Source organism: Botryllus schlosseri, chromosome 9 (assembly GCF_051294905.1).
Source record: "Botryllus schlosseri isolate E-star chromosome 9, Bs_hap1, whole genome shotgun sequence".
Lineage (NCBI taxonomy): Eukaryota > Metazoa > Chordata > Ascidiacea > Stolidobranchia > Styelidae > Botryllus > Botryllus schlosseri.
Window position 1 is genome coordinate 21,909,169 of NC_137244.1, and position 22,326 is coordinate 21,931,494.

At 40.6% G+C, this 22,326-nt stretch overlaps 3 protein-coding genes across 3 annotated transcripts; all 3 read right to left on the minus strand.

The window, feature by feature from the left end:
• Positions 1 to 4,477: 4,477 nt before the first annotated feature.
• On the minus strand, positions 4,478 to 5,654 carry LOC145447113 (putative methyltransferase DDB_G0268948). The gene has a single exon (XM_080325532.1). It carries the CDS (start codon positions 5,490 to 5,492, stop codon positions 4,650 to 4,652), a length of 843 nt encoding a protein of 280 aa, XP_080181658.1. The 5' UTR covers positions 5,493 to 5,654; the 3' UTR covers positions 4,478 to 4,649.
• An 895-nt stretch (positions 5,655 to 6,549) lies between these two features.
• On the minus strand, positions 6,550 to 7,545 carry LOC145447101 (putative methyltransferase DDB_G0268948). The gene has a single exon (XM_080325521.1). The coding sequence runs from the start codon at positions 7,523 to 7,525 to the stop codon at positions 6,668 to 6,670; it is 858 nt and encodes a 285-aa protein (XP_080181647.1). The 5' UTR covers positions 7,526 to 7,545; the 3' UTR covers positions 6,550 to 6,667.
• A 56-nt stretch (positions 7,546 to 7,601) lies between these two features.
• On the minus strand, positions 7,602 to 9,035 carry LOC145447100 (uncharacterized). The gene has a single exon (XM_080325520.1). It carries the CDS (start codon positions 8,946 to 8,948, stop codon positions 7,797 to 7,799), a length of 1,152 nt encoding a protein of 383 aa, XP_080181646.1. The 5' UTR covers positions 8,949 to 9,035; the 3' UTR covers positions 7,602 to 7,796.
• Positions 9,036 to 22,326: the final 13,291 nt, after the last annotated feature.

Consider the following 22,326-nt stretch of genomic DNA (forward strand, 5'->3'; position numbering starts at 1 on the left):
GAGCCGGTATTACGCCAGAACTCCAAAATTCTTCCAACATTTTGAATTAGGTTTGCGCATTTTTGATACAGTATCAGCTGCAATACTTCTGCTACCTACAGGTAGTCTGCAACGGAACTATACGGTTCGATATTATTAGAGTACATAAAATAGTTATCGATAAAAGAGAAAATGCAAGTTTGCGGTTGCCAATTCCACTGTTAGCGACCTTGCTGAACATATGTTCACTATTAACACACGTCAATCTTATATGTTGCAATAATAGCGCCAAGTCTGTCGCGTATATAATCAAGTGTAAAGTAGGCTACGCTTTGTAAGTCCTCAAAGTAATTTGTCATATAACTGTTGAAAGAATGTGTGCATGTTTTTGATGATTTCAAAAATATGTATTCCTTCTTTTCGAGAGGAACGAGAATGCCTGTCTAGCTCGTTCCGACTATATGGCTTCTACGTCATGTGGATTTAGGTCTACACCAGATGAACAATTGAACATAGGGCGGGTTCTTAAACTGACATAAAAGCTGACATTTTACATGGGTTCATACAGTCTTAATTTAAGAGTTGAAAGTCATATTATATGTATATATATACATGTCCCGACAGGAAAGAGAGTGAAGTAATTTATCGATCTATGTAACAATGTGTGACTGACAGAAGGGGGTTATTTCGGAATCCAATGCGGATTTGATTGCAATATTAAAGCATCACCAGGCTTGTGTTCAGATTCCGTCACGCGTAACCTGATAGAATAATCACAAAAATTCACTCGTACAATTCAACTATCAATATATTCGGGTTGGAAAGAGTTGAGTACCGTACCCAAGTTATTCGATTCGGAGTCAAGTAACGGACTGAGTATACCCATATAATGACGTCGTAACAGCAGAGGTGGTCAGTAACGAAGTACTTCTACTTTTTCGAAGTACTAAAGTAGTTTTCCGCTACTTGCGGTACTTACTCAAGTAAATCTGATTTCCGCTACTTCTACTTCTACTTCGTAAAATTTTGTGATCTACTTACTTACTTCTCGCTATCTTTAGTTTGTCAAGTAGAAATAGTGTAATCCTCCAATCAGAAAGATAGCCTGACGAATTTTGGGGCTGTTTTCGCGGAGCCCTAGCATTAAATTTTCATAAAAGTTATGTAAAGACCAGAATTTTCGTCGCGCTTCGCGCACCGTAAATATATGGATTAAGAAATATGTTTTCAGGAAAGTATCGGAGAATATACTTTGGGTAGCGGGTTGAGTGGTTCCTTTCACGCCGCATTGTCGCCCATATGAAATATTTCATCACATTAAATATGGCCCATACGTTTGAAACTACCGCAATCTAGCAATTATACCTATCATATCGTAATCTAGCAGCCCATGGCGTGTTTCCTAATCTGGAAAAGTGGACTCTGACTTTTTGTGCGTTAGACCTGTTTTAGCAGAACACCGTTGAAACTTTCTGGACAAAAGACATAATATATATTTCCCGCTTTTTAGAAGTAGTATTGGTATTTCTCTTTCAATTCCCAGTATCATACTTTAAGTTCTAATTAGTTTCAGTTCTTTTTCTGGAGATCATACATGATGAAGTATAAAAACAAGTGTAGTAATTCCTCTATTTTCCGATAATATAGCTACACTATATGACATTTTTACGATCCGATATATATTTTGTTAACGTATACTAATCGCTTGAAGTGGAAAGACCGTTTTCGAGACAACTTCTCCGTATTGCTGTTCGACTAAACCAGAGGTCTCAAACACGCGGCCCTCGAGAACATTTTGTGCGGCCCGCGACGACATTATGAAATTTCAAGTATTCGACAATATAGTCAAGTGCCACATCTCTTTTAGATATAAAAACTTGAAGTTTACCCTGAAACTACTATAAAAACCACTGAAATCTCCACAAACTACTCTATCACATCACTTTTAAAAGCTACCATGAGGTAGAAGATCAGCTATTACATTTCTAGTTCATGATGATAAAACATGACCCATTGCTGATTTGTGACTGAAAATTTTGATTTGGTTTGGTGCGACCTTTCGTAAAATTACTCGATTTCGGATTGACTGGGTGATTAAGAAATAAAACGGACTCGAGTTAAGCCGGGCAAACGTTACAATCACACAAGGACTTGCGACTCGGAACGGTGACTTGGTAATCCTACGGACGCATCAATCTATGAAATTGTCATGGGGAGAGAGAGAGAGAGAGATATGATATTCTTTTTCGCCTGCACCATCGAGATGCTTTGACGACTGAGTTGCGATACGGCCCAATGAGGTCATCAGTCTGCGCCCCCGTTTTTTTTCTCCTCTATGCTATCCGTGATTGCTGCGCGCCTAGCAGGGTAGCTGCGGATACCAATTTTCGAGGCTTTGGTATGACCCGGCCGGGGATCGAACCCACGACCTACTACCGCTCGAGAAGCCGGACGCATAACCATTACACTATCTCGCTCGAATAGTGATATATCAAAAGGTAGTAGCTTTTGTTGCGTATGGTATCTAGCTATCTTATCAGGTCAGTATGGCAACCATCGGTATTGTGAGACCCCTGTGACGTATAGTTGTAACATGCTGCTGGGTGTTGTTTGTTCTCTTTATCCATGTTATTATTGGTGACGAGTAAGTTAGTAGTACGCTCCACAGCAGTAACATCAATGAATTCATCGGCGATTGGACGTTTCTATTCCAGGGGTTCTTAACCAGGGTCCGTAGACCCCTTCGGGGTACGAAGCCCCACATCAGGTGATACGAGATGCATTGTGGAATTAGGCCCATATGCTGTGGTATATTTCTTGGCCAATTTATTCAAATGGAAAATGGTCTTCGCGCTACGCGCGATTTTATGTGCATGTGCATTCTGATTTTAATATAGGTAGGTATGTAGGCCCTACAATTAGAAATTGTGTTGAAAATGAACAGGAGCTACGAGAAATCTTAATGGAAGCACGAGGGATACGATCGCTAAAGTTAAGAAACAATGCTATTACTATGGCTCAATAATGATTATGTTTAAGTTGTTATTGACATGTTCCAGTAATAATCGAAGGCAAAATCGAATGCTGATTTAATTTGACTTTGGCAACAATAGCATACTTATCATACTTATCACGACTACATCAAAACCAGGATTGGGCTACACCGCTCAAATGCTCTGATATCAGATCAATCTTCAGTAGATTTTAAAATATTCTACATAAAATTGTGGCACGTCAAAGGTCCACTAGCTGCAATATTATAACCCGACAGTTTTACAATGTCATGATGCATCTTCTCGCATTATGTCTATAACTCATTATTTTAACAAATTATGCCCGGCACAAAACAATTTTATTTAAATATTTGAAAATGTGATTTTTTCCGTGTCAAGCGTGAATAGTACAATAGTTAGTAAATTACGTTTTCACGATATTTGTGGAATGCCTGTCCGCAAGCTTCGGTCAAATAAGGGCTATATACTTGGAAATTATACATTGAATATCCCTATTATTGATGCTGCGGCCCGCGGCGTCATCAAAAACTGGAAATTGGCCCGTGAGCACATTTGAGTTTGAGACCTCTGGACTAAACTAAGGGCCTTGTAATATGGGAGAGGGCGCCATGCCATGATATGTTCTAAAACGGAGTGTTCGAATAAACAAAGGTTTAGTATCGCATTTCCATAGCAACACTATCATTTGCATCACACGAGGCGAACGAATAGTTATTCTGTCACAAATTGATACCTCCTGGGATGATCAATATGAATCAAGCTCAGCACCTTTCGCATAGCTCAATTTGCAGCTTTTGACAGTCCATGCGAACGAATTACGACTGTTTTCACAACTACTTACTTACTTGAGTAGATTTAAAGTCAGTCAATTCTACTTCTACTTCAAGTAGTTTCAGGTTGCTTTTAAAATAAGTACTTCTACTCGTACTTGAGTAGATTTTTGCGTCGTTACTTCTACTTCGACTTGAGTAACTTTATTGACTACTTTGATCACGTCTGCGTAACAGTAATCTAATAACGAACGGCCAAGTTCAAATTTTTCGGCGAAAAGGAAAATCACAATAACAGTTACACGTATATTAATCGATCATCGACCACTCGATTCGAGTCGTTTTTTTCGAGTCACGAAAGCATACGCTCTTCACACTATCAACGAAAAATATACCTTGATACTTTCTGTGTTAGCCTCGAAACCTGGGTTGGTCGTAAAGTTGAACAAGCGTATTGACATATTCACGGAAACTACATTTATGAAAGTAGTAATCGACCCGAGGTACGTCACAAAGCGTCATAAAATAGCCGGCATGGTCGAATAAATAAGGATTTATATACGTGTAACTGGCATTATGATTTTCCTTCTGGATAAAAAATTTGAACTTTGCAGCACTTTGGTATTTTCGTCCTCTTGTTTCTCAAAATCTCCCACTGGGGGCGATATCTCCCACGATGGGATCGGAAACCACTGATATAGTTCGACTCACAGCTATCATCGGACATTGCAATTTATTAGAGAACTATATGTAACGACGTATAATACAAGATATGAATTGAGGTAATTAGAAGGAAGGTCTTTTTCACATCATTACACCCGCAGACCTTATTAATAAACCCGAAACTCCAATTTTGTACCCGTGATCCCGATCATGAAACACGAAATTATTCTGGTCGCTTGGCGAACAAGATGAAAACGTCGTAAGTTACAACAACGTTTACGTCGGAGTCGTCGGAGTTCTCTCGTCCGTAAAGAATTTTCAATTTGTCCAGATAGTTCCTCACGATATCCGGACTTTTGTCGTCCGGCGCTCTCTCGCGCAGGTACGTCTGATAGCCGGACCAAGTCGAGAGATACTTACCCACACCAGACAACGTCAAGTGTCGCGTTATTTTCATGGAATCGTCGCGGGACTTATCTCGAGACGGTATAATTTCAAAGATATCCACGTATTTGTTGTTGACGTGGTCGATTCTTTCGTGGAACTTGCAGCTTTTAACGAGCTCCATCGTCAGTTGCCGAGCCTCATTTTTGAAATCGATACCGGTTTGTTCGCAGTCTACCGGTACAACATGCGGCATGTCGTACCCATATAGCGCCATACTTCCGTCCGGTTTCAAGACACGCCGGCATTCGGCCCAGAACCGGGGGAAATCAGCCCAATGGATAGCTTGCCCGGAACACAACAAGTCCACGGAGTTGTCATCAACGGGCAAGGACTCGGCGCACCCTACGACGAAGTCGATATTTTCAGGACGCTTCTCTTTCTTGGCTTGCTCTATTTGACTGGAACTGATGTCTAAGGCGGTTATCTTCTTGATATACGATGCGAAAAGTAATGTCGACTGACCGCTACCGCAGCCAACATCAACCATATGCGCCAATTTTCCATCTGCCTTGTTGCCTTGAGCATACTCGACGATTTTGTTAACTACTTCAATTGGATAGTGGGGTCGATACTTTGCGTACAGGTCAGCGTGATCCTCTTTCTCAAATCCCCGTAACATTGCAGACCTTATTAGATACTATTACTGATGAACGACGCTATATTAAACCAAAGATATATTGCCAAATTTTATATCAGGACACAGCAAGTTTAAGCAGCAATATTTGCTTTAGGTCGCACGCTGGCACACAATGCCAGCGGCTAAATAATGCGCTCGTACAATGCTGGTCTATATCTCGCAATTACAAACGATTCCTCAATTCTTAATTCTCATCCTTTGAACTTTAACTGGGGTTCCTAATACCATTTTGCCGCTGTCTAAGTGTCTATACATAGGTATTTTAATGCAAAGCAATTTCATGTTCATCTGTTGACAGTGTCTTGTGATCATCTGATCAACTGTTTTTCGACTTCAGGTTGTGTTCTATAGTGAACGCAGAGCCCAAAATGCGCTTATGATGACCATTTGTTTTCAGATTACAGTAAAAACTTCTCTAGCCTCTCTATTAAGCTATTGTATTTTAAACGCATATATCATATACCTATATATTCTTCACATAGGCTGTTGTCCATCGTCCAAGCTTGACCACAACATCTAACTGGGAAAGGTAGGTATTCTAATGATTCTTTGTAACACGAACTCTGATCCTTATAACTTTAATCCACGTTATCTAGTGGCGCATGCTCATTGCTCTAATGCTCATGATCATATATCTGCGGAACCCGTACAAATCAATGTTGGTTAAAAATTCAATGTATATGCACCAATATCATCTCATCATATGGGTCTCTTTTTAATTTTACGGCCATTGTATATCTCTAGGCAGGCTTTTGCAAAACACTGCCGATTGCAGATGGACCGTGGGTGTCGGTCAGTAGGCCTAGTGAGTACTGAGTAGCCTATCTCCATAAACTATGCATGCACAATTGCATTGCACATTGTACAATTACACATTGCACGCTGCACAGTGTGTTGACACTTGACAGTCACACTCTCAACCCATTACGGTTCTTTTTGTCGCCGGCGAATTAAAAAATACGCGCGGCCTTTCATCAAACCTCTGTATCACGTACACGTCGTACAGTCGTACGTACACACGTTACCAAAACACATCACGATCATTCGAGAAATTTATTATAATCGTTGAAGAGATGTGGTATGTTAGTTATATATATAAATATATGCCAAGATACACAATAATTGCGGACAATATAATCTTTCATCATGGTTTGTGTTTATGGCGAAACAGATTGAGGGTGTTTTGCGAACAGCATAAATATGTCCCATGTGACCAAGAGGTTTATGCTGTCATCAGATTTATCCTGACAGTGAAATATCGTTTTCAGATTATCCAAGTATTCGCGAAGCACATCTTTTTTGCCGTCTTGCACTTTATTCTCTGCCAAGATCCTCTGATACCCCGACCAAGTAGTGAGATACTTTTGAAATGTTTGCATGGTCCAGCGCCTTTCTATTTTCAGGCTGTCGTCCCTCTGTTTGTGTTGGGTTGGAATCAGCTCGAATAGGTCAATATAACGATTGTCCAGGTGCCTGAGTCGTTCGTGCAATTGACAAATGCTCCGCAAATGAATAGTGCACTTCCTAGCTTCCGATCTCAAATGCTCCAGCTGTTGCGTGGAAGTTATGCCTTCGGGAACCACATGCGGCATGTGATATCCGAACAGAACTACCGAGCCGTTCGGTTTCAAAATGCGACGGCATTCAGTCCAGAAATTATCCCAATCTACCCAGTGGATTGCTTGTCCGGAACAAATCACATCCACTGATTTGTCGCTGACCGGAATCGCTTCTGCAGAGGCGACTAGATACTCGATATTTGCACATCCTTCGGAAGATGATGACTTCGCCTCTTCAATCTGACTTGCGCTCGCGTCGATTGCCACAATTTTATCGAAATAAGGCGCAAATATTTCCGTTGATTGACCGTTGCCGCAACCGATATCGACCATAAGACCAGTTGAACTGGGCTTACCAGCATAATCAATCACTTTGGCTGCTACGTCGATCGGATACGTAGGTCGATATTTGGCATAAATCTCTGCGTGATGTCTTCCTTCAAATAATCGGGCCATTCCACTTTGTATTTTCTCTGCAAGGTCGTATCAGCTGCGATCTCGAAGGATTTGCTGTAACAATTTCACCTGACACTCTTGCTCGCATTCAAATGTTTGCAAACAGCATTCGACGAACATGGCTTTCCGTATTTGCACGATCAGCCGAACAATTCGTCACGGGCCGATAACTACTTACTGCGTGTCTTTACGGACACGGCTGCATGATATGCTAACAATGGCGCGCTGTTTCAACGTCAACATGGCTTTTTGCGTCACCAAACTCGACAAGTTACGTGCTCTTCACTGTCTTATGCTCAGCAACCGATACTGGCTCCGTTGTCGCATTATCTGCCCCGCTGTCTGTGCTCACACTGCTTTCAGAGCTCACGGCCCAGTCACGTCGACAAGGTGCAATAAATACTTTCGAGCAACCTCTGAAGGTGGCCAGGATACAGAGAACGCTTACCAGTATACCCAGGTCATATATTATATTATGAAGTGACCTGGGTAGGTATTTGGGTATAGCAACCGCAGCCACCACCATTGTCACAAGGTCAGACAGCATTGATATCGATGCGCAGATCACAGTTCGCCTGATAGTCTTTTGAATAGTGGTCCTTCGCTTCCCGCGAGATTTTATTTTACTCGCTTGCCTAATATAGGTAAGTACGTGATTGGATCTTTTGGTAGTCACCGTTTCGCTGTTGTCCGAAGTGAACATCATCACGTTTTTATGTCGTGATGATCGCCGTAAACTATGACTTTGTACGGAACTGTTGCGAATTATGGGATAAACAAAGAGACTCAGAAGTGCTACCTGGGTGATGATCAATAAGCTGAGTAATACGATATAGTCGATGCTGTACGATAAATCATCTGGCGCCGAAGAATTTCTTACTATACATCCCATCTCGTTCGAGTCGTAATCAACTGGAATTACGAACCACAACAGTATCGCAATACCTCCTGCGAGTAGTACAATCAGTGTAGCCCAGCTGATGTAATTTACATATCCCCCGGCTAATGTCTTCATCGCCGGGTGGCCGTAAAGCTTTCTCTGGCGCATCCATAAAAAGACATACACCGCTGTCATGGAAGTAAAGTAAAAGAAGTTTCCTATATCCAACAGGAGTTCACAGTTCTCACTTCCATTTGGTATACTTGAAACGTTGAATACAAACTGATTAACGATATAACGCGGAATTGTTGATGATATGGTGACGACTGCTGCGGTGTACACTGTTCCTCGGCTGACACCCGATCTTCTTTCCGATGATTTCCATTTGCCGGATTTACTCCCGTAGATCATCAAGCATACCAAAATGTAAATGGTGAATATCAGTATTATACACCCAATAATTTCGCAGGCGATGTATATTGCGTCCAAATCTTCGTTCAATTCCTGATTCATGCTGTGGTTATACGACATGGTAGCAGACATGCCTCCTACCTTATTACAGAGACATTATTCTCGTGCATTTTTTATGCATTTATATCTAAATAAATATGCAATAATATCCGTTTTAATTCTCTGGCCACTTTCATGAATGTTCCTTTTGGCACATTATGTATATAACTATGCGGAAAACCTCAATAGATATAGACACCGCCTATACCTCTCAGCTATACAGCACTTCAGTGACACGTAACTATAATTTTTGAATTACAGCTAAACTGCCGATATCTGCCTCTTCATTTATGTATTATTAATATACAGATCTGATCTCGTACGTGGTGGATGCCCTAATTTTCCGTTAAATAACAGACTACGCGCAATTTTCCGCAATTTTGAAAAGTTACAGTCTTACTTATAACAGTACTATCAAGTTCCCGAATAATGTTTTCAGCAGTTACGAGATGCGATAGCGCGTGAGAAAAACAATTACGATGCCATTCACGAAGGGATCTAAGTTTACACCCTCATTGTTGTGGGGCTTTCCACAACGTCATGTTAGACGATTTATATTATGTTATCAGTAACATATATACAATTGGTATAAATGAAAGTATTTACGATTCATTAAGTGTTAAAAAGGAATACGGATTTTTGAATATACATCATCATTTATAGCAACGCTATATCTATCATTATATAACATGTTACTGAGAGATTTGTGCAATATTATTTAAGAATAGGTCGACAAAAACCATAATTTGCAGTAATCACGCTTTCTAAAAGATCCCCAAGCCTCAGTAAGCACTAAAGGAGCATAAACCTAAGCTCAGTAAGCTGCATGGTATATCGAAGTAAGATCTGACTAAGACGCGCGCAGGTAGAAAATCTTGACAACGCATAGCCCAACTATAATGACTGTCTTGTTCTGCTTTTGCAACATGTCATCATAGGCGTAAGTTGAACTATGTCTGATCATTGGGTAGTAGGTTAAGCTTCAAACCCTGATAATTGCAATACTGAGTAGGCAAGGCATGGCATAATGTGACGATTTGCACCGCGCGTAAAAATACAGTGCGTAGGGAGGGATAGTATATCATGGGCATTGGGCAATCTTTTATTCAAATACACAACAGATTTGCAATTCGTCGTGTTGAATGAATATGCAGAAGTGGGCTTATTAACTTTCTGCCAAATCGGCAAACCGGGAGCAAGATACATTATACACTTATATTTTATATACAATTGTACCATCAAAATATGCGTGTGTTTTGACAGAGAGAGGAGAGTAGCCAATATATTTGTATTCAACTTTAGACCAGAAAACATTACCGAAACAAACACTTCTTGACACCAACACAACTCGCCGAAGATGTTATCATCTGTTTTGAGGCCAAGTCAGATTGATTTATTGATGTAAGAAAATGCATATATGCACTATACTGACTATAGTATTCATATAAATATGCCATGCTCACCATCCACACGCAAAGTCACATGAAGTGCCAGTAAATCGACAGAAAATGTTCAAAGCCCTATTCGGGACCGACTGAACGGTCATTCAAGTTATTCCAAGTACGCCACTTACTCGACGCAGCCTATAAACCGCTGAAGCGTACGAATCTCAGTAAAGGCAACTCATATACACCTACCAATGGATATCTCTATATTGCTATATCCTGACTGAAAGTCGTTACCCAAATATTAAAATGCCTCAACCAAGACTATGTTTTTTTGCGGCTCTTGATTGATCACAGTCCATTACAATCATAAAGTCTGCTTTTCCGATACACACATATTCTTGACACATGCGTTAACTGCGCTTCCGTGTCAGGTCGCGTGACTTGACGAATCATAGATGACAAATTTTAATATAATTTCGTCCATTTGATTGATTGATTCGTTCGTTACCAACGTGTCTCGACTGCCGAGCTTGTTGTCAACAGTCCAACGTCGAGGACTACCGGTAGATGCAAGACAAGACACGGAAATGCAGTAATGAATAACGCAAGGAACTTTGCAAACGTCGTAACGTGACTAGATCAACGACGCATTCGATGATCAAGGGGTCTGCAGTGCTGTCTATCCTCCCCCTCGCAACCGATCATTACTTGATGACACCTGACACGGCTGTCTACGTAAAAGACTAATCACAGCGATGTGCCGCTCTTATGCACTCGACCTTGTGACAATGACAAATATTTTTTGTTCCGAGAGCACTAGTTGCAGCGATATATCCCTTTGGTGCTGTCGAAATGTATTGTGCTTCATTGAGTACTATGTGTCCTTTGTTCAGCTGATATGAAGGAAACTGGGAGCTCTGATCAGTTCGGCAGTTACTGCCTTGAGATAATCCCTACGAGATAGCGCAGTGGTACGCTCCGCAGCTGCAACACCAATTCCTTTCACGTTCGACTCCGACCGAGGTCGACTTCAGAATTCCTACCTAAGTGCTGGAAGTATAGCCTATCTAGGCTCCTCCCCGCCATCCGATCGCTGGAATCGGCGTCTTGCAAAAGACTAACGAAAGAGAGAGAGAGAGAGTCTTTATTTTCATCCAACCAAAATACATAACAACAGACGGCAATGATGGTGGTACAGAAAATAAGCATGCACCTTATTCGGTATTAGATAGCAAAGATCGAAACGGCCTTGAGCAGGGGTGTCAAACTCAAATTGCGTCGCGGGCCGGATTCAAACCATCTGATGGCTCGCGGGCCGGACCATTCAAATGATTGAAATTCCATACCCTTGTTTTTTGCTTCAATACTCAATTTTTAGGCCTCACAATAATATATTACATTATAACGGATCACAGGGTTCTACTCTAGCAGCACCTTTATTAGCGAACAATGGAATCACCAAAATTAAGTATATGGCTGGTTACATATGGTAATATTAACTGCGAAAAGAGTAGTTTTAAGGACGATATACCTCATCTGTATGCGCTACGAGGAATACGAGAGATATATTGAAGCTGGTTCTTTACTATTATATCGCGATTCGGGTTTCTCCGTGTGCAGAGGCTCTGTTAAGTCAGAAGCGAAATTGGGAGTGCGTCCACAGATATTTGAATTCTATTTTTGTTTACCAAATATATTCTCCATGTAACCTGCAAATACCGGTTTCTCACTATGGCGGTTTCACTGCTGTGAATGACTTTACTTTGGTCCATTTTCCGTAAAACTCGGAATTGAGTGTGCATTTTTTGCCTTCTCGGAACTGGACGCGAATGACGGCTTTTCCTTGCTGATGGTGACTAGAGTGAAACCACAACACCTCTGTCGGATGCTCATAATGTGACCTATGAACAATTGAACATATACTAGACATTTGCTATCTTGAGGGATAATGTAATGATGATATTTCGTACAAAGAATCTCAACATTTGTAAGAAATGTGCCGGATAATACCGCCATTTTTCAAAATAGCTTCGCGGGCCGGATGAAGTGTTGTGGCGGGCCGGATGCGGCCAGCGGGCCGTATGTTTGACACCCCTGGCCTTGAGGATCAACTACAGTCTGATCACACCCGCGTCGAACAGGTACACTTGACTCTATACTAGGGTTACCATATTTCAGCAACCCAAATTCTGGACACTCTTTAGCGTCCACTAGTGGATTTCAAAATGAGTTATGACGTCACACTAGCAAAGTTTTGCTCATAGACCAGAGGGGGTCACGATCCGGTTCAGGAGTATGTGGTTGTGTGTTGTGTAACCGGGACCGAAAGCGCATGTTTTCAGCCCCCTTCCGCCTAAATAAACAATGGTCTTGAGCCCACACTAGGGTAATCGATGCATCTTCTGGGAATGGGGGGGGGGGGGTGCTTGCAATATGAATCTGGTTTCTATATGCACCTGGTCGTTAAATTATTTGAATGAATTCTGTCAATAATATTGGTCGTTCCATATATTACTATAAAGATACTACTCTCCGCTCACATGATCAGAGTTAGCGGTAGAGCTGGTGGAGGATGATGAGTTCGAAAATACAGAGAGCGTATTTGCACATCGTTAAGTCATGTTCATGTCCTACCGATAAGATTGCTTCTCAGCCTTATGCCGGTGTTCCGTGGCCCAGATCAAAATTTGACGAGCTGATTACTAAAAGAAGTCAGCACCTTTTCCAAGACTTACTCACGGGCTATTTTGGAAGCTGATTACGTTCAACATACTCGCAAACCCCAGAATAAAGGCAAACGACCCCCGTTTGAAACCATTATATTTGAATAAAGCATTTAAACGGCTTTAACGATCTCTAGGAATATACCGTTCTCCTATAATTACGATTAGAATTAGGCTTATTCCAGTAAATGAAGGTTGTTTTTATATATATATATTATTGCAGTTTTTGCGAGGGTGGCAGTCTCGTATTAAAATCAATAAATTTGATAGTAAATCGCTTCAGCATAAATATTCCCAAAAATATTGTTTTTATGCTGATTTACGAAAAAATTATGAGCCTACGTTAAGTCTTCAAAATTCCGGACATTTGGCATATTTTAGAAATTCCTCCCAGACGCTAGTTTGAACAGTGAAATTCAGGGCATGTCCGGGAAATTCCCGGCAACCCTGCTCTATACAGTCTGGCTGTAGATAACGTTAGTTAAAAAAGGAAAATAAAAAGATAAATTAAACGATGGTAGCAAATCATCAATGAAGCAATGTCTGGACGAGGGAGGGCAACAGTGTTAACGAACTTGGACATAATCATAATTAATAAGATGATCGGCCTGATCTAGAGGGACGAATGCAATAAATAAAAACGCATGAACACTAAAAACAACAGCAACTGTACCGTGACCATTGGCCAGCGGATCGACCGACCTGTCTAATGACTAGGTCCACAACATTTCCCAAAGCTTCCACAAGATTGCCACATGAATATGCCTTATTCGTGACGTGATGCACTACAGTCAATTGGGATTATGTACATGATCAAACACTATTCATCATAAACTATGCAACAGCAACAGCCTCCAACACACATCTGTGGTTGTTGTTTGTGGTATTCATGGTGATTTTTCGACTGCAATGGTCATTTACACCAGGTCGATGTATATTCTGCCGACTTGTAGCACGTACCACTTCTAGGCTTTTGAAGGCGCCGCTTACTACGCGGATCAGATTGCGAGGAGCCTATAGAGCAGGGGTCGCCAACTCAAAACGGGTCGCGGGCCACTTTTCAAAATTCGTCGAGGCCGAGGGCCGCATGACTTCAATATCGAGATAAAAATAGGCAACGCAATTTAGCAGCCACGTTTTGATAACTCTACGTCAGTACAACGCTGTTTTCTCAAACATGTGCGACGGGTATAGTTACCACAGAATAAATAATATTTTATTGAAGAAGTGCAAATGCAACAAAAGAAATGAAGATAATCAATTTTATTCTATTTTGAACTATGAGCTGCGCACCATACCTGACAACACTCTTCATCAACTAAAGCAGATGTGACCAACCTTTTGCTATTCACGGCTGCATTTCGATTACTTATGTTGGCTACGACCGCATTCCAGTGCATGGTCGTAATGCACTAACTGGAGATCAAAAGCCCACGTTAAAATGTCCATGTCCATTGTCCATTGCCGGTAAACTCCGGACTAATCTATATACTCATATCGGCTTACTCTGCGCAACGAAATCGTGAGTAGTCATGTTATGAATAACCACCAGGATTCGTTGTCTAGTCGCGCGGAGCGCGAAAAATATTTTTATATTCTTGAGTGAATTTCGCCAATAATATTATTATAGTTTCACATATTACTATCAAATATTTATCCTTTCTCAGCCCATGTGATCGAATTCACCGGTAGAGTTGATGCAGATGATGTCTTAGAAAATTTAGGAAAGTTATTAATGCTGTGTTGCATCTTGGGGTGGGCCAATTTTTATTAATTCCCATTTGTTGCATGGTATTATTTCTTGACATCCCATCAGGATTTTCGGTATAGCGAAAGGATATTGGATTCGCTCAAACGTATAGGCCTACCAGAACCAAATTTCCTTCGTGATGAGCAGAACACGATTACAAATTGGTATTTATTCATGGGGCGCATCATTTTCCTCTGCTGATCGCATCTCTACTGTGGAGCTCTGATTACAAAGGACACTATTAATATATAAAATGAACACGCGTTGAGCCGCGCGCAGCGCGAAGAAAATTTCAAGAATAATTAAAACCTCTCATTAATTAGAGAGTCAATTCATAAATTCAATTTGCATATTGACGACCGCCAACACATCCTAATCGAAATAAGTGTCGACGGCCGCATAATTTTCCTTCTACTGCCACAGATTGGCCACCCCTGGACAAAAGAATCGACCTTGGGGTTAGCTAGACACGGTATTTGCTGAGAAACTATCTCCCCGCCAAGCTGGGTCTTTTGGGGAACCCGAAATCGTTTTCTATGCGTCTCTGTCTTGGCAATGGTGGACCATTGCACTTCAAGGCAATATGCCCAAATGCCAGTTCATATCAGTGAGTTCTTCCTCCATGGAATGATATCAGCATCGCCGCAACCGTATCAGCTAGTGAGAAATAGTGATATTGGGCATAGGAGAATAGCTTACTTTGAACAACCACAACAACGATATCAAAATCAATTTAATAATTTCAAAATGCTTTACAGATCGTTCGTCCAAAATCTCAAATCAGGCCGCGGGCCGCAAAATACGACCTTGCGGGCCGCGTGTTGGTGACCCCTGCTATAGAGTGTGTTTCGCGACTGACAGAGTCGCTAATGTTCATTGTTCAATACCTAAAGCTACATCTAGCGCGACGCGTAGCCTATATTTAGCAATGAATTCTGTAAGCCAGTGGCTCTCAAACTTGTTCGACAAGCCCCCCTTCTTGAGAGTGAGCAATTTCGCCCCCCCCCTATCGTGATATCAAAAAATATTAAAGTGAGCAATCAGAATGTTAGCAGTCCTAACGGATAGTGTGATGGTATTGGAGGTTATGGCTGTTGATGAGAGAATTCGGAAATAGCAAATTCGGAATATATACAAAGCAATAACCTTGAAATGAGAGTAAATCGAATCGTTGAAAATCTCGCCTCAATATTTTCATTCTAATCAAACACCCTTCTAATAATTGACCTTCAGTCCTTCACCTGTATTAAGGTAGGAGTTGCTAGATAATTATATATAATTGTATTCAAGTGTTTTTTCTACTACTGCTTACTCATATAGTTTTGTGTTTTGACTGTTTGCAGTTATACTTCATCAATTTTTGAAGTCTAATAACCTAGGTTTTAGGACCGGAATTTTGTCAAATATAAGGAAACGAAAATCATTTCGGCGTTACATTCATTCGTGACACCATTATTATATATGGCGGCGTCTCTCCCAGTCCATTTTTCCCACAACTTCCATGAGTACTGTACCAGTCTTTAGTTTTCCAATTCTACTTCAAGGAATTTTTCCATGGGGCCCACTAATCAGTGGAAAATGCGTCCGTTCACATTTTTAGGTAAATTATTTCAATTAAAACTATAATTGCGGTGTTGTACGATGTTTACATTGTTGCGTAATCATATATGTCTTTGTATTCTGTTATAGACGCTGATGACATCGATCATCCGTCAAACACATCACGGTGTTGTTGTTGTCTTTGTTAATTGAAATAAATCTGTGGCGCTTATCACCTGTTGGTCTTTTGCACCACGGTCAGTAATGGCGCAAGTAGAGATCAAAAGCAGTCAATGATGGCATACGTAATGGATAGAAGACATAATATTGAAAAATAGCATTTCAGCAAAAAATTATCAAGGCCAAAAAAGGAAATTTCGGAGCGGTGGTAAAATAAAGCAGTAACGGCCATCACACATCACGTATGACGCAATCAATTTATGGCTTGACAATACTCTTTAATTAAATATATGCGGTGTGAAAGTAACCACACGACCCGTTACATAAATTATTGTGACCGATACTTTCGTGAAAACATCTATTTCGCGCACGACGTAAGCATGCTGCGTAATCACGGTACATAAATAAACAGGCTAAAAAGTTAAGTTGATACAGACTATGGCATTAGTCCACGCATTAAGTTTAAAAATAAGCTTTATATTCCAAATTCCAAACAATTTTTCGCGGGCCGGGCAGAATCATGTCGCCGGATCAATTTGGCCCACGGGCCGTAAAATGTCCTAAAGGGTAGTGATGAAAAAGTTGTGCTGAAACGCGTATGTGTCCCAAGACCAGGGTTTGGTGGTGGCCTGGCGGTGGACAGACGGTACGAGGCGATGACACGTCAAAAAAAGTCAAAATCAGGTCAAAATTGTAGCGATAAGCCCAAAAATGTCAAATTTTTTACAAAGATTTTTCATGTAAAAATTTGACAGTTTTTGAGGCAAAAAAGTTTTTTACAGGCCAAACTACTTCAGAAGGACAGACAGTTCCAACCAGAAATGAATATAAGTAGTACAATTCTAACATTATGTGGGAAAACATCTAATTTGCATACGTCAGGTCAAATTTTGGTCAAAATTTAGATTTTTAAGGTAAAAATGGCAAAATTTTGATTTTTTAGGTCAAAATATTCCGTTTTTAGGTTAGAAAATCGCACTACTTATTAGTAATATATTTCGCAAATAATGAATATAGCGACGCAGTCGGTTTACCGCACTGTAGTCGCATCGGGTGCGAGTTCGAGTCTGGACTTATCTGGACTTTTCTCGCCGCCGTCCCAATTGTAATACAATATATCTTTACCATAGTGTCCTACAGCTAAAAGGAGGACACTGTGGGATGACATTGTAGGACACTATATCCTTTACAAAGCAAGTCTAGAGAACGACCCAAAGATCAACTGATTGGACAGGACTGTGTCACTGTGTGGTATCAATATGTGCTTGAATGAGCAGAGCAGTGAGCACAGTCATATGTAGCATTCAACACATATGCGACGCAGGCTGCTTGAAAACGTATACAGATTTTATTTATCTGCTAGGCCTGCTTCATATATAATGTTGACCAGATCTACAGCTAGAACAATAACTGCTCCCGTGATACGCCTCGTAGTAATAAGCTATTGCTTATCGGTGTACAACTGTACAACTGTTGGGGACCCACAGGGAATGTAGAGCAACAGTCACAGCAGCTGGTATAATATTGACCAGGTTAATAGTGCGGGGAAAATTGACCAATAGTCTGACTCCCATCCTGTTTTGTGAAAATGGAATCCGGCTCCGGTACGTATCAGAGAAAGTATGAACCCGGCTCTGACCTGGCTTCGGCCAAAAAAATGCGGTGGATATACACTACAGCATACACTATACAGTCCATGAACTATTCGGGCCCACTCTAACGCGAAGACCAGTCTGCGCCTGGTTCCATACTACTACCGAGAATGCTATAACCGAGATGGACATCACCGAAAATGCTATTACCGAGAATGGACATTACCAAGAATGGCCAATGCCAAGAATCTAGCTTAATGTAACGGACGTTGTCGAGAAATTTATGCCTGAGAATCGATACCGAATGTGGCAACGCCGTAATGCACACACACACCCAGTTCATATGCATTGCATGGTAAGCATTGAAGCGGGTTACTTCTTGGCGACTGAGGCATTTTCCACTGTGTAAGTGTGTATGTTGTCCATTGTCCATGTCCATTGTCAAATTGTTCATTGACGAAACTATATCCCTATTGTACAACATGTTGAAAGTAAATGGAATTAAATTTATGCATTGGCCTAAATGCAGCATGGGTCGCGCGTGTCGGCTATACATGAGGTAACAAAATGCACGGGCGGTGGCAACAGGTAGTCATTGAGCTACATCCCTAATTGCTGGATATCATTTACTACACGGGTTGATCAATCCACAGTTTATCGTGAATCCAGATTTCAGTACTCAACTTTTTGGCCTCGACCCTAAGATTTTCATTCACATTACATAGATCCCTTGGACAGTAGACCGCGGCCTTCCGAAGGCTTCACGGACCTCAATTTAGGAATTTAACGTCATACACTTGTTCTGTCGCTTCATGCAGACTCATTTCCATACGTGTTGACATTTCTATCTAAAACTTTACTAAAAATCTATATTTTTAAAAAAAACCTTATATTTTTGGCATTTTAAAGTTTTTATTTTTGGCAGTTTTGGCATTTGGCTCCCGAAATGCCAAAATAACATATCCTGGCATTGTCCCTTCCATATCCACCGTAACGTTGTTTGCAGGGTAATCGTGTGATATATTCGCATAATTGATTACGACGATTACAGCATTTTCGAGTACATGGAAACAGAATGATTGTAATCGTGAATAATCCTGATTACTTTTACATGTAATTATAACACTGGTCAACACACATTTTTAGGCACACAAACTAAGAGTGGTTTAGGGGGTTCTGAATGGCATTGATTCCGAATAAGACCTTAGTTTTTCAAATTGGCTCTATTTTTGGATATAATCCATCGGGTTATTTTGACTAAAATCTCCTATTTTTGCGGTATGGGCTGGATAAAAAAATCGGCTCAGTCTCGCTATAAAGTTAAGAAATTCAATCTACTTGTTATTTTGACACGCCGGAGACTGTTTAAAACCAAAATACATCAACAGAATTATATGTCGGGCTATTAGATTTAACATAATTGGAGACTTTCACGGATATCATGTACATAAATAAACCGCAATCATGTATATGAGTGTTTACCTAAATACTCAAATTACGTTGCATTAATCGAATCAATTTTTTGTCAACCACCTATTTTAAATTCGAAATAATCAGTTGGAATATCATATTAATAACTCATCTTAAAGTAAAATTGGTTCTTGTACTATTTTCGGTTGTAAGCAATTTAGTGCAGTTTTTCGAAAGGCTCCAGCAATATGCTGCCATAATATGTTCGTCGCATCTGCTATGATATGTTTCTTTTGTTGTTTTGATGTCTTGGAAGAACCTTTTCACTTTCTATTCCCTCTAATCAACAATATTATCAGAAAATAAATTAAGATGACAGAACAGGAAGCAGCGTTGGGATGACTCGAGTCACCTTTTTGTATGACTTGACTTGACCCGAGTCACTTTGCAAAAATGACTTGACTTGACTTGACTCCGCGCTTCAGAAATGTGGATTGACTCGTGACTCAGAGCAAAATTTACGAGTCAATTTCAAGTGATTAAGTAAACGGTGTCGGTTAAATCACTGTTCGGGTTGTTCGCGATACGCCGGTGTCGCTTGTGAGAGCAGCCACTCATTCACTTATTGTACGTTTCAAACGTCCTCGATTGTTACATCACAAATAAATTGGCCGCAAACGATATGATCACAGCTCACGTTGCCGTAGTAGTTAGTAGATGACCCATTAACCTGTGTTTCACACAGCTGGCAAAATTTTATGACTTTGAATCATCACTTATACTTCGAAAATTCAATTTGACTTAACTTATGACTTGACTCGTGACTTGACTTGACTTGACTCGACTTGAGTCGAGTAACCTAAAAAAATCGGCTGATTTGACTTGACTCGAGTCACCTTCGAAAATCGATTGACTTGACTTGACTCGAGAGTCAAAATATGCAATGACTCGATATGACTCGTGACTCGAAGGTAATCCCAATACTGGCAGGAAGTGAGATTTAATGCTCATGTTTGCTCCAAGGTTTCCATATGCAGATACCAATTCTCGGACTTTGTAGTTGGGTGCTTTGTGATCTTCCAAAAAGTTTTATTTACCACATCCTAGAAGATATTCCATGCAGTGAGCACCTTTCTTAATAGGAAATTGTAATCCTTAGTCCGTATTCTTATCTGAGATCCATCAAAGATTTCAGATTTAAGCTTCTCGTTTGATATGGATACTAGGTACACCCACTTTGTTGGCTTAACGGGAAATTATCCATTTACAAGCGAAAAGAGATGAGACGCAGATGAGCATTTTAGTTAAACTTTCCAGGGACAAACTTGAGCTTTATGCTCCTCTTTCATGTTAGTAGAATGATTAATTGGTATAGGAGAAAATATATTTCCATTGTGCAAAAGTACAATTTTTAGGCTTGACAAATTGCTTTTTTAACAAACAAAGTTCTCGCATCAGGTCATGTTAATATTTATGGAATAACTGAGAACGGCATGTGTGTTCATAATAGTCAATCATCTATTTATGCGCAGTATAAAAGTTAAAAAATCTAAGATTCACTTCCTACCAACTGAAATTTTCAAGGGTAATACAGTGATTTTAAGCTTTTTGGGGGTATAAATAACTTCTTTTCTAGAGCCAATCTGGCAAAACTAATGTGATATTCGGAATCAGCAACCTTGAAAACCTCGGAAACGGTTCCTAGATGTTATGCCAAATTTTCTTTCATTTTCTTGACCAGTGTAATTGATTAATGCGATATTTTGCTCTATACTCGTGGTCGTATTCGTGCTTTTCGGAAGTAATTATAACCGATCTGATTGACGCAGGACTACTGTCAGTAAGGCTGTTCAAAAATATTTTTTTTCTGGATTCCAGCCATTCACTGATTAAATTGTCAGGTTACCCAAAAACGCTGCACACCAAATTTGGTTCAACTCTAGCCAGTATAAGACTCCGCAGATCCAATTAAATTTTTTAATTTATCAGAGAAAATTTAAAAAAAATTCAAAGTTTTCTGTCAACCCCATGAAATTGTTGAGCTGTCTTCAAAAACGATGCAAAGTAAATTTGACTCAATTCCAACTAGTAGAAGTGGAGTTATTTGAGTTTTTCGTTGATAATTATCGGATTATCCTTGATTGGTGTCCCTACGTCTGGCAACAAGCGTGTACTTGTGTGGCAAGATAGCGTAACAGTGGTATAATCCGCGGCTGCAACACCATGCAATGGGTTGCTGGTTCGAGTCCAACCGAGGAATTCCTATACCGAAGTGTTGGAGGTTTACCTAGGCTCCTCCTCGCCACCTAATCCGCGTAACCGGTGCCTTGCAAAAAGCCTAGAAGTGTGCCGTCGGCAGCTACGGAATAAAAATCAAGAATATCGACATGTTGTAAATGACCATGGTAGTCGATAAACAACATGAATACCTCAAAAAACAAAAATAAAAAAGCAAGCACTTCAAACCCAAATCAGAAATGTATCGCGGCGATAAATCCTACGTGCATACGTGCATACACAATTTGGATTAATATGTAGTATACCCGTACTTGATTTATACCGCGGGATAAGGTAGGTTCAGGTTTTGTGTGCAATGGCTTCACATGGGATATCAAGGGAAACACGCACCCTTTTCGCTACGAGTGTAGGTAAGAGACGGCGACACGTTCCTCAGCAGAAACGACAGTCAGGACAGTGCGTTGCGAGTTCGAGTCCGATTGCGGTTGACTCAACAATTCCATCGTATAAGTGTTGGGGGTTTATATCTCGGCCTCGCGTCTCAATCCGACCCGCGCGAGCGGTGTGCGCGGTTGGCATCTCATATAAGTC